Genomic DNA, 13108 nt, shown 5'->3' on the forward strand with positions numbered 1-13108 from the left:
TTTATTTTTTCCTGTACAGTTTGGGCTGCCTGAGAACCTGGTGCCCTCAAGACATGACTGGAAGTGCAACAGTGGCCCCTGAGACCTCATGTGGCCTAGTTACCTCACAGTTCACTGTTGTGGAGACTTCAGCTTTTGGCTCTGGTGAAAGTGAAGGTCTCTCAGTCCTGTCCGACTCTTTGGGAACACATGGACTATACAGTCCGTGTAATTCTCCAGGCCAGAATACTGGAGTGGGTAACCTTTCCCTTCTCCAAGGGATCTTCCCAACCCCAGGATCGAACCCAGGTCTCCCGCATTGCAGGTGATTCTTTACCAGCTGAGTCACAAGGGAAACCCTGGGGATCTTCCCGACCCAGGAGTCTACCTGGGGTCTCCTGCATTGCAGGTGGAGACCTTTTGGCTCTAGGCAGAACCTATTTTGATAAATCAGAGTTGATCAGAGGATGAAAGAGGTTTTTCTTTTAAGACACATTGATTTACATCTAGAAACAAAGGAGAAATCCTGTTCGTTCATTAAGATGAAGTTGTATGTGGTTAGCACTCCTAAAATTATGTCAGATATAGTGTACACAATCTTCATAATTCATTGATATGAATCATAATTTTTTAAATACCCTTAGATATTTACATGTTTTTTCTCCACTTAAAAGTGGTATTTACCTTATTCTTAAGTAAAATTACTAAATTGGCAGTGATTGATATAGGTTAAAATTTGGTGTTTACTAACTGCTTTTATCTGAAATGAAATGCCTTTCCCACAAAGTATGTACCTCATTCATATATACATTTTAATAAACTTATCAGCATCCTTGAAGCTATGGAAGGCCGATTTCATTTAAGAAAATTTCCCTCTGTAATCGAGAATTCTAGGGAATATTCACTTCCTCTCCCATTTGACCACATTCTTATCTTCATGATTAAGGCAGTCAATATATCCATCAGTTAAGTGCCATTTGACATTTCCTGGTTTATTCAGAAATCTCATGAACTAAAAAGACTGAGATAGTCTGTACTTTATGACGCTGTGGTACACTATGAATAAAGGTACAGACCTATTTCTGTAAGGTGTTAAATATCCTATTTACTTAAAGAAGATTTTCCCCTCTACTACAACAGGTAACTGAGTCCTTGAGTCTTACTGTGAATGTGAAGGTTTCAGATAGTATGATAATCTAAGGTAAATAAACTTTGGAGGCTATTTAACTGTAACTAAATTTTTTTTCTGACATAATTTAGTATTTTTGAGTATTCTAGTTTGGAAAAGGTAGTGTAGAAGACGGAAAAAATTTAATTACTGTAAACAAGTTTTTCTTTAAAACTTTTTAAGAACCCTGCCAAAATGGCAAACTTAAGCTAATTAATTTATTTTATTGTGATATACTTCACACAATGCAAAACTCTCCATTTCAGCGTATACACACAGTGGTTTTAGTATATTCATTGTTGTACAACCATCACCATTATATAGATATAGAACCTTTTGGTCTCTCTAATAAGAAACTCCATTCCTATTAGCAATTGGTTTTAATTTCCCCCCTTTTCAATTTTCTGGTAATTACTCATCTATTTGTGATCCTATGGATTTGCCTTTTCTGGATGTTTCACATAAATAGAGTCATACAATATGTGACCTTTTTCTCTCTGGTTTCTTTAAGAAACCATTTTCTTGATTCATCCACGTTGTAGCATTTATTGGTACTTCATTACTTGTAATGAGTGAATAATGTTCCCTTATGTGGATTTATCTGACATTGTTTACCTATTCATCAGCTGATGGGCATTAGGGTTGTTCTACTTTTGGGCTATTATGAATAAAGCTACAATGAACATTCACATACAAGTTTTTATGTGAATGTATGTTTTCAATTCTTTCAGTTATATACCAAGGAATTGCTGGGTCATGTGGTAATTCTATGTTTAATTTTTGAGAAACTACCAAACTGTTTTCCACAGTGTTCGTAGCATTTTGCATTCACACCAGCAAAGTGTATTATTTGAGTGTTCCAATTTCTCTACAATCTTGACACTTTTTATTTTTCCATTTTTAAAAAATTATGGGCATCCCAGTGGATATGAAATGGTATCTCATTGTAGTTTTATTTGCATTTTCCTGACGATTGTTGATGTTGAGTATCTTTTAATGTGATTTGTGGTCACTTGTTTGTATTCTTTGGAGATATGACTATTCCTATCCATTGTATATGTTTTAATTGGTGATTTTCCTTCATTGTTGAGTTATGAGTTCTTTATATATTCTGAATACAAGCCTCTTATCAGATACATAATTTGGAAATTTTTTTTCCCTCATTTTTGGAATTGTCTTGACACACAAAAGATTTTAATTTTGAGAAAGTCCATTTATCTAATTTTCTTTCATTGCACATACTTTTGGGGCCATATCTTAAAAAAATTGTCTAGTGCAAAGCCATGTAAACTTTCACCTGTGTTTCCATCTAGAGTTATATAGTTTTACTTTTACATGTAGGTCTTTGATCCATTGCAAGTTAATATTTGTATATGGCATGAAGTAGATGTTCAAATTATTTTTTAATGTGTGGAAGCATATTTAATTTAAAATCTAAAAGCAGCAACTATGAAATCTGGTTTTTTACTCAAACATAAAAATTGGTAGCTTAGAGCATAATTTTAGATAAAATAAAACTGTTAATTGCATTATACAAAGGGAAATGGATTAATCATGATATTATTCCCATTGAACTATTCATAGCTACTTATTTTGCCATTTTTTACACTGTGGCTAAAATGTAGATCTCTCTGTGAAGACAGTCTGATGGAGCACTTTAATCAGGAGTGTTGCTGGAAGGAAGAATGTCAGATAATTAGCTCACAGGTGAATTTGACTTTAACAGAATATAGTATCTGATGATAGATGTTTAATGTTTACTGTTACAGTGAGATTAGTATTTTAATATGCTGTATCAGCTCCAAGCACGTGTTCCTTTTTTTCACTGTACTAAAGGAGTTAAATAGCCTATCCTGAGTCCCTCCAGGCACTTACATCTGCTTCATTATCCTGCATCTTTCGTGCTTCAAGAGGTTATAAATTTGTATTGAGGACTATTTCTCATAGACTGCTTCTGAAATCAAGGCCAGGGGTGTTAGACAGGGTCCGTTGTATAATCTGCAAGCCTATAGGTGATCATGAGGGTCCATTTCCATTGAAAGTCTTTCAAACCACATTATATTCGATGAGATCTGTTCTAGTCATATCAAGAATACTGCCCTTTCTCCAGAGCCATTTTTTTACTGCAGAATTTTTGTTATAAGTGGCTGAACAATCTCTTCCAATTTAGAGCCCCTTCTGAGTACTAGTTGTTCACTGATGAGTGGAGTACAGAACACGCTTGTAATAGCAGCACTCTTTGAAAAATGTCCTTTAAAATCAGAATAAAGCACACTTTGGTCCAGATAATTGTTCTTTAGATGTCAGAAGAATTATTAAATTATTCTTCTGTCTCTTTAAAAGTAACATTTTTCTGGATTCTCTTGACATCCAGGTTTTTTTAATTTTTGAATTACTTTGAACTTTACTGAAAATAAAAATATTGAAAAAGAATGATGTGCATCCATAATATATAATAATATACTAAGTAAGATTTGCTTGTTTGCTTTTGTTTAGAAAATAAGCAAATTATGGTTCAATGGTGTTTGTTGTACATTGGTTATCATGTTGGTGTTATAATGCTGGGCTTTCACTGTTGGCATAAGGGAATATAGTTATTTTCATTCATAACATAATAAACTACTTATGTTTTTTAGTGTTTTTCTTCAAGTCCAACAAAACAACCTTGTACTTCCTCTGACAAGGGATGTTGTTAAGTTCAACTTAAATATTATGTATTTTAAGCCTTGGTTGTCTTCCTTTATCCTTAAGGACTTAATATTTATTTATTTAGCCCAGACAGTAACATGTAAAAAAATGAGAAATAGGAAAAATAAAAATTAAACTTTTTACATCATATCACTGCCCACAAATAGGTTGAATTCTCCAATATAGTTAGTCGTGTTTAAGAAAACTAAATTTCTCAGAGTTACACGTTTTGAATCACTAGTATTATACATAATTTTCAAGAAGAGCTTATCAAGCTTTGTTTTCTATAATTTCAGTACATAGAGAGTGTGTGCTAAGTCACTTCAGTCATGTCCCACTCTTTGTGATCCTATGGATTGTAGCCCACCAGGCTCCTCTGTCCGTGGGATTATCCAGGCCAGAACATTGGAGTGGGTTGCCATGCCCTCCTCCAAGGGATCTTCCTGACCCAGGGATTGAAACCGCGTCTGTTATGTCTCCTGCATGGCAGGTGGATTCTTCACCACTAGTGCCACTTAGGAAGCCACAGAGAGCGTAAGCCTCTTCTTTTATATGTTTGCTCAGATGCTTACAACATTTGACCCAGATCATGTCAGAATGACTCTTTGTTCTGTACAGGCAATCCCAACTTGGTGATTAATTTTTAAATTTACTGAGCTGTGATTTCATACTGATTCATTAGCATGATCTTGTAATAGTTTTAGTTGAGATGTGTAGTATAGCATTTGCACTGAAGACAGTTAATGGACTAAAATGTTATTATTGATGCAGTGGTACATTTTATCTGTAATATTGTATGAGCTTCAGGTCAGGATGTTTGATTTTGAAAAAATAAAGCTGTAGAAAAAATGGCAGCAATGTGATGAGATGAACGAGAATGAATGAGAGTCACAAGCACAACTGGAAAAAGTAAATGGATAAAAATAATAATGAAGAAAAAGAACGATTACTAATAAAAGAAGTTGAGTAAAGGAACTAAAGAAGCAGGAAAGAAAGAGCAAAGTCAGGAGAAATCAGAAGGTATTGGAGAAGTACGAGACCAAAAATAAATGACCTTTAAAAAATCTATTTTGCTAGAGATAGGGTCTCTTATTAGAGATCCTGGAAGGTGCACAAATAGGCAGTCAAGGAAGTGGAAACTCATGGAAGTAAGGTAATATTCAAGTTTGATGAAGTTGTATATCTTTGGGGAACAGTTACATTAATATTGTTTGGGGAAGAATTGTATAAGAATGTGAATCTGATCAGCACGTAATTCTGCCTAATCATTATGATAATCATAGTTGTATTATTACCTAAAGACTGAACAAACTCAGTCTTAAAACGTACAAAAATTGTTAATTAAGGAATTTGTTAATAGTTTTGCTTCTGGTTTCATAGTGGAAAGTGAACATTAGATAAAGTATGCTTTTAATAAAAATAACAGCTATCAATGCATGAAAAAAAGATCAGTTCTACTTCATTGCTAAAAAAGTAGGATTTGTCAGTTTACAGATAGGGCTTTGTGCCTGTTAAAGATGGAAACACTGCTTTACATCCTGTTTGTCTAGCATGAATGCAAACAATCGTGAAGATGCTTGTGCTCAAATGTTTGAGATAAAAGCATACAAATATTCATTAAATTCTTGGTAATTAGTCTTAATTAGACTAAGTCAAAGAAAAATAGCCTCTTATTCTTAAATCTGGAAAAAATATTTTCACTTTCTTGGGCTGACTCCTCATTGCATCTTCATTTAAAACAATATTTTTGTTACACTAAGTTCAGTATGTTTTTGCTGGAATATTTTTTAAGAATAAGGTCTGGGGAAAAATAGGTAAATAGCTGGTCTAGTCAATCAGGAAAGCTTGTCTTATGTATAACTCGTTAATTATGTTATATTACTGCACATATGAAAACAGAAACTTCATTTTCCCCATGTCTTTGACAAAAATTTTAGATAACAAGGAAAAATCTTTCCCCACTTAGGCTGAGAAAGTTGTGATGTTTGAAGTAAAAAGCTTCCTTTCACTTTTGATGTCATTAGGAAAGCTTTTGAAATGCTGGATTCCATTGCTGGCACGTCCTTCATTCTGTTACTATCAAGCTGGCAGAGCTGTATTAGAATTTAATTGAAGGCACATTAATAAAAGTGCTTTTTTCCAATGTTTCCTGGGAAATTCCTGAAAGACCTTGATAGACGCAGTCAGGGGCTATGTGCAGCCTTTTCCTGTGTGTGCCTGTCTCACATGTACACACGCATATACCCATAGTGACTTCAGCCTGCATACCACGACGGTATTGTCTAGGGCCAGGAACAGCAGATGGCTAAAGTTTTTCTTCCTACTCAAAAGACCTTATGAAACAAAAACTGAAGAATAATCCTTATGAAATAGCATTGTAAGTTCCTTCCCATTTATTTCTCTTTTTAAAACAAACAAACTTAGATGTTTCAGAATGATTTTTCCCCCCAAATGTATTCCTCAGCTTCAAATCCTTAAATGAATTTCTGTGTTAGCTGAGCTTTTGTATTTCAAATGCCCTTCTGACTTAAATGAATTCCCCAGGCTCTTTGTTGTCCAAGCTCTAACTAAATCAACCTTTCGGAGGATAGGTTGATAGGAGAGGAAATCAAGCACATGATATCCTTGTTTGTAATGCTTTTCTATTATGTAGGCCTTTGTAAATAGAGATAGTAATAAAAACAAGGGTTTTTCTTTGCCTAGAAGTGACACTGATTTTCTTACTATAATGATTCCTTTCATTATAAAAAATCAATAAAACACTCGTCATCGGTGAGACTTGAAAATATTTCTATAACAGTAAAAATTTTAGTGTTTTCTATATTGAAATCCATTGTGACAAAATTTTAGAGAAGAAATAATTAATCATTCTGACCACCTACTTTAAGAATTATAAACTGTTAGTATCAGTATACACAAAAATTAATTTTATATGGATTATGCATTTATTTTTAAAAATAATTATTTTTATCTCATAGTTGTGGCTAGTTTTTTTATATAATTCAATTATAAACCCATTTTGGGAATACAATTTAAATTGTTTTGAAAGTAAAGTATTTGTCATTATTAGTACTAAAAAAAGAAGGCTTATTCAGCTTATAAACAATTTCCATATACAGATGCATCATAATATGTATTTAAAGAATTAATATAGTGGCAGGCCTTCTGTGGTGGCTCAGATGGTAAAGAATCTGACTGCAATGCGTAAGACCTGGGTTCAATCCCTGGGTTGGGAAGATCCCCTGGAGAAGGAAATAGCAACCCACTCCAGTGTTCTTGCCTGGAGAGTTCCATGGACAGAGGAGCCTAGTGGGCTACAGTCCATGGGGTCACAAAGAGTTGGACATGACTGAGCCACTAACATTCACACTCACATAGTGGTAGAAGTAGAAACCAAACTGTGTACTCTTCTTTGAATTCTGTTTTGGATTTCTCAGTTTTTAAAGTCTGTAGGATAGGCTTTGGCTAATATAAAATGGAACTTTGACCAGTAAGTTTTAGGCCTCTTCAAGTGATACAACTTGAGGGCTTCCCTCATAGCTCAGTCAGGAAAGAATCTGCCTGCAATGCAGGAGACCTGGGTTTGATTCCTGGGTTGCGAAGATCCCCTGGAGAAGGAAATGGCAATCCACTCCAGTACTTTGGCCACCTGATGCAAAGAACTGACTCATTTGAAAAGACCCTGATGCTGGGAAAGATTGAAGGCAGGAGGAGAAGGGGACAACAGAAGATGAGATAGTTGGATGGCATCACCAACTCAATGGACATGAGTTTGAGCAAGCTCCGGGAGTTGGTGATGGACAGGGAGGCCTGGTGTGCTGCAGTCCATGGGGTCGCAAAGAGTGGGACGCGACTGAGCGACTGAACTGATTCTTGCCTGGAGAATCCCATGGACTGAGGCACCTGGTGGGCCACAGTCCATGGGGTCGCAAGAGCCGGACGCGACTGAGCGAGTAAACCGCCAAGTGATAGAGCGTGCGGGCCCTCTTCAGACTAGTTCTCGTTTCCCAGGAAGGCACCCGTGCCTCACCTGTGGAGAATTCTTACGACCTGGGCAGTCTGGTTTCTGTGGGTGTTAAATATAAATGAACAAACAACTTTTTCCTTGTAACCGGAAGATGTATGTTTTCATCTGTTATTAATTAGAAACATTTCAAGGAAACATAACCAGCTCTTGAGTTGTCTCTATTTGTTGTTAGCATTTGCCTCCTACGATAGCAGATAACCTGCTTCCCGCTGTGCTCAAGGCTTATATGCCCCGTTGTTTCTGTCGTCTGTTTGTCGTTGCACGCTGGTGGTTTCAGGGCTGCTGATTCAGCTGAGCCTGTGCCTGCCGTTGCTGGCTGGGATCAGGACCAGCCATGTGGCAGAGGTAACGGTTCAGGAAGTCAGAGGAGCAAGGGTGAGCAGGCGCAGCAACACGGCAGCCGCAGATGAGGCCTCAGTGTCCCTGGGGCCCCTGACGTGGGCAGCCCGTGAGATCGAGAGTTAATCCCATAGAAACATACAATTCAGCTTTTGATGCTTTAAAAATGAAGTTGTTTATGATAAGTTTCTCTGATAATACTCTCATTTCATCATAATTCTCTGATTGAAGATTTTTAAATATATGTATTTGATGATAATGGTGACTAAGACTATAAGTGCTAACTCTAAATGCTAATATTGTGTGTACCTATATCTGGTAGAAAAAACAAATAATCTTGCAGTATTTAAGGATCTGTATTAAGCTTCAGCACCAGTGCTCCAGGGGGTATTAAAAAATTATGAACATTTCAGATTTTTCAGATGACTTTTAATTGGTCAGTTAAAGGGAGGAACATAGGTAAGAAGTATTTATAATTGCTATCAGTTCTACCAGAAAAAAATTGCTGTCTTCTCTAATTTAATGTTTTTTTTTTTTCCAAAATTTGCTCAAGTTCTGTGATACGATCCCCGTACTTGAGAAACCTCTGGCAGAACAGGACTGGTACCATGGTGCGATTCCCAGAATAGAAGCGCAAGACCTGCTAAAGCAGCAAGGAGACTTCTTGGTGCGAGAGAGTCATGGGAAACCTGGTGAATATGTCCTTTCTGTATTTTCTGATGGACAGAGGAGACACTTTATCATACAGTATGTTGATGTACGTTTCCAATTTAGTTTATATGTATATTTTGATGTAGTTAATTGAGGCATACTTGTAATAAAATGATGAGTGATTTGTGGTAAATGCCTACAACAGTAACTTTAGCACTTAATTTTTTTAAAAAAATTCCTTAAATCCAGTGCTCCAAAATGCACTGAAATGTTCATCTTTTAAAGGAAATATGCATTTAAAAATATTAAGTTAAAAATAGTTACAATATGCATTAAATTTAAGTGCATTAATATTTAATATTTTAAGTTAACTTTGTTTATGATCCTTTAAATTAAAAATGAAATATGTGATTATTAGTTTTTTCTAGAGAAAATTATGATTTTTATGCTCTTGATATTGGCCCTTGAAATTGCACAAAAGTGTTGCCACAGGATTTTTAAGAAATATTTTATTAAATAATAATAATGAAATACCTTAATGAATGAGACAGTGGTAGTTGAATTGGTTTTATGATTCATTGAGGATTAAGAGTTTTTTTTCCCATTTAAGTATAAGCTTTTATTTGTTGGTGTTAATGAACAGTAAATGGAAATAATTAGGAAGAATTTTAAAAGGGATCAAGTCACATTGCTGGTTATACTGATTTATTTATTGAAGTTTAAGAATTGTAAGCTGCTTCCTTTTTTGTTGCATTCTTTATTAAGCACTAAACAGATGAAGAGTGATTTCAAAATTCTTTAACTTTATCCATTGAGAAATTTTAAACTTTTTGGCATAGGAAGGAATTAATGCTTCTGTTTGACATTTTTTAACCGCATCATTTCAAACAGCATGCATTTTCAAGCTGGCTGCCTGTAGGGTTTCAGCAAACGTCCAGGCACTGTAGTGACACTCAGCACTTAAAGAAGAGTGGACCATTGTCATTAGAGGAATTTCAGAGGCTTTAGGAGCATGTATGTTCAAGTTCATACATAGTTCATATACATATAAGTTCATCTAATGATAATATGTTACATTTTATCTATGTGTTACATAGATATAATTCTGAGGTGAAACTCACGTATCATAAAAATAACCATTTAAAAGCGGCCTTTAGTATAGTCACATCTAAGAATTATATTTAAAGGAAAATAGATGCTGTTTAGATGGGTTAAGATACGTTTTTTAAAGTGTATATTATGTTAATTTTGCATAGTATTCAGATCTCAACTTGATGATTATAATTGCCTACTCTCATACATCAAGCTTACTGTTTCTAATAGTATGTCATTCCTTATTTCCTTGGCAAACTGTTTTATAATTTGCATCTACCTTTAAATTATGGGTGTGTTGATAGATACCCTTCCTTATTACAACCTGTGACCATGTTGGCAATATTTGTAAAATGGTGTGAGAATTTAGAAAGAAAGAGGGTAGGTTAAGTATGAACTAACTACAACTTATATGAATGTTTCCTTCTATCTTCTAAGCTCTAAAAGTTACTATTTGAAATGTTTCATATGTTAAGACTGAAATATATCTGGTATTACCTATTATAGTTTAAAATGTAACCACAGGAATTTAAATTAGTTTTTTTTAGAAACAAAATGGAAAGGGTCCACTTGGAAATTATCACTTGTCTTTAATATTTCCATTTTGTTTTAAGTAACTAAAATGAACAGCATTATATATTCTAAAAATGAGACATTGTTACAAGTTTACATTTAAAGATTTTATTTGGCTTCCTCTGACATTGAAATTTTGCAGAGATCTCTGTTAAATAAGAGAGTCTATGTTTCTGTAAATGCCTCCAGTTTTCCACTGCCTAATTTTATTTAATTTGTCCTCCTCATATAATGTTGAGTTCTTTAGTCATAAGAGTTTTGAGGTGAAATAGACTACTGGGAGAAGTTTTTATTCTTTTTCTTTTTATGTAGGTGATTCTTACTTGGTCTAAAATTATTCCATTTCCTTCCTCATATACCTGTTGTCTGGAAGGGGTTTATAAATGGGGGAAGTCATTACCAGATATTTAATATATTGCCTATTGGAATATTATTCTGATCAATGACTTTATAATCCATTACTGGATTATAAAAGCTGTATATAAGTGAGGGGACAGGTGCCCTCAGAGAGGAAAATATAAAGACATATAGGATTTTAGAAAATGGAAAAAATGTCAAGTAGTAGACCAATGGAAACTTGGGTTTCAAGCCCAGATATGTACTTGATAAGCTCTGTGGTTTGGGGTGTATTGGGGGTAATAGCAGATGCAGTGACTATGAGAGTAAGGGAGTGAATATATTCTTATTAAGTGCTGTGCAGATCATTAGGCATTTTTACCATTGTTTGAACACTTTACTTGAGAAAACATACAGATGTACTTTGTATGGAATATCAGTGTAATTGGAAAAGTTAATTTAGAAGTGTAAGTATTATTTTAGAAATTATATATTTAAGTTTGAGGCATTCATTGATCACAAATAATGTTATTTTTAGTAACATTGTCTCTGCCAACTAGAGTCTAGTTTGGCAGTTAGTTTGAAGCTTTATTTTTGTATGCCTGTCAGTTATTTTACAACATGATGTGAAACTGTGTGCTGTGAACAGTATGGCTAACCTAGATGGATGCAATACTTTCAATTTTTACCTTTCTTACTGTGCTAGCAGGGAACATCTGTGGTTTTAGCTAGTTCAAGCAGGGGCGACTTTACTTTTTATTGGATGTTAATATATTAAGCATCTGAATGCTTAATATATCTAAGTATCTGATAAGTATCTGAATATCTAAGTATCTGAGTATCTAAGTATCTGAATCTCAGTTTAATTCTAGTGTTACGTACTGACCTATTCCATAGTTATTAACCTGTCTATGGTGCTTAATGTAAAGTCACAGTTAGAGTTTGTACCTAAAACTATTTATCTTGTGTCATAAATATTGGTAGATTTTCACAGATTCAAATAGCATTGTTACATTTGATATGTTAATTTATAATCAAATCCTTGCTTTTGTATAAGATAAATATATCTTATGTTTAAATGATAAATGTTTAAATGATAAAAAAAGATAAAATATATATTTTGTATAAAAATATGTGATAAAGTATATCAGAGAAAACTTTTATGCTATTATTAATAAGAAAGTACCAATTCATATTTCTCTGGTTTATTTATCTGACACATTTGCTAAAAACACATTTTGGTAAATTATGTTATTCGGGTTGGCAGGGTAAGAAGTATCTATGTTGGCAAGGTAGGAAGCTGAAATTAAAAATATATGGCCTACTGCTTGGTGAGCTTAATACCTGGTAGGTGAGACACTAGTAGAATTTATGAACAGAGAAACATTAAAGATGCAGAATTAGGGATGACTGAACCAAACATTTGAACTAGCATCTGATGATGAACTGAAAAATAGCAGCATAATAAATATTTTAAAATAAAACTTGGGGGAAAGTCCTCTGTGTAATTGCATATCATCATTTTTTGTTTCTTCATTCATTTTAATCAAGAAGTACTAGTTGGAGCAAGTATTCTGTAGGACCCTGGGATGTGGGCCAATCAAACAAAAATAACACACAAGTGGAGGCTGTGAGTAGTAACCATGTGAAATTAGGTATCTCAGCGTGTTATATCATCAGATCATTCAACAGGTACTTATTGGACGTCTGTCATGTGCCAAGTTCCGCTCTGAACCGATGGACTTGTCTCTGAATGTACCAGACAGCTTTGCTTTGTTGTGTTGCCACAGTCTCCAGCCTCTTTGAACTACCCTTTAAGTCCATACTGTGGGTCTTCAGAATAGACTAAGTGAAAGTAAATACAGATCCACAGTTTGTTTGGATGACAGTCAATTCCAAGTTTGTAGCCTTGTCCTTGTACACTTAAGATTCTTTTTTTTTTCCATTTATTTTTATTAGTTGGAGGCTAATTACAATATTGTAGTGGTTTTTGTCATACATTGACATGAATACACTTAAGATTCTTTTAACTGTTTCACTACCCAGCCATTCAAGGATTCAAGAGAAGGCAATACATACTTTGAAGTCAAAATGAAACCATCGTGAGATACCATTTTCTGTGCCCCAGGCACACAAATAGGGACTGAGGAGACTTCCTTCTTAACAATAAAACAAAGCCATTCCAAACCCTGATTATTTAATTTCCAGGAAATACTAATTGAGTGCTTTTAAGGCCCAGACACATTATGATGAAG

General features: G+C 34.6%; 1 protein-coding gene across 8 annotated transcripts in view; it reads left to right on the forward strand.

The window, feature by feature from the left end:
* FER (FER tyrosine kinase) overlaps nt 1-13108 on the forward strand; it is a 453310-nt gene that overhangs the window by 205057 nt on the left and 235145 nt on the right. For 7 of the 8 annotated variants that reach the window (XM_043913752.1, XM_043913753.1, XM_043913751.1 and 4 more), the window contains one exon: nt 8755-8958. In XM_043913752.1, coding sequence (XP_043769687.1) covers nt 8755-8958 — 204 coding nt within the window. The remainder of the gene's footprint in view (nt 1-8754; nt 8959-13108) is intronic. The other variant, XR_006342861.1, reaches the window with a different exon arrangement.

Source organism: Cervus elaphus, chromosome 9 (assembly GCF_910594005.1).
Source record: "Cervus elaphus chromosome 9, mCerEla1.1, whole genome shotgun sequence".
Lineage (NCBI taxonomy): Eukaryota > Metazoa > Chordata > Mammalia > Artiodactyla > Cervidae > Cervus > Cervus elaphus.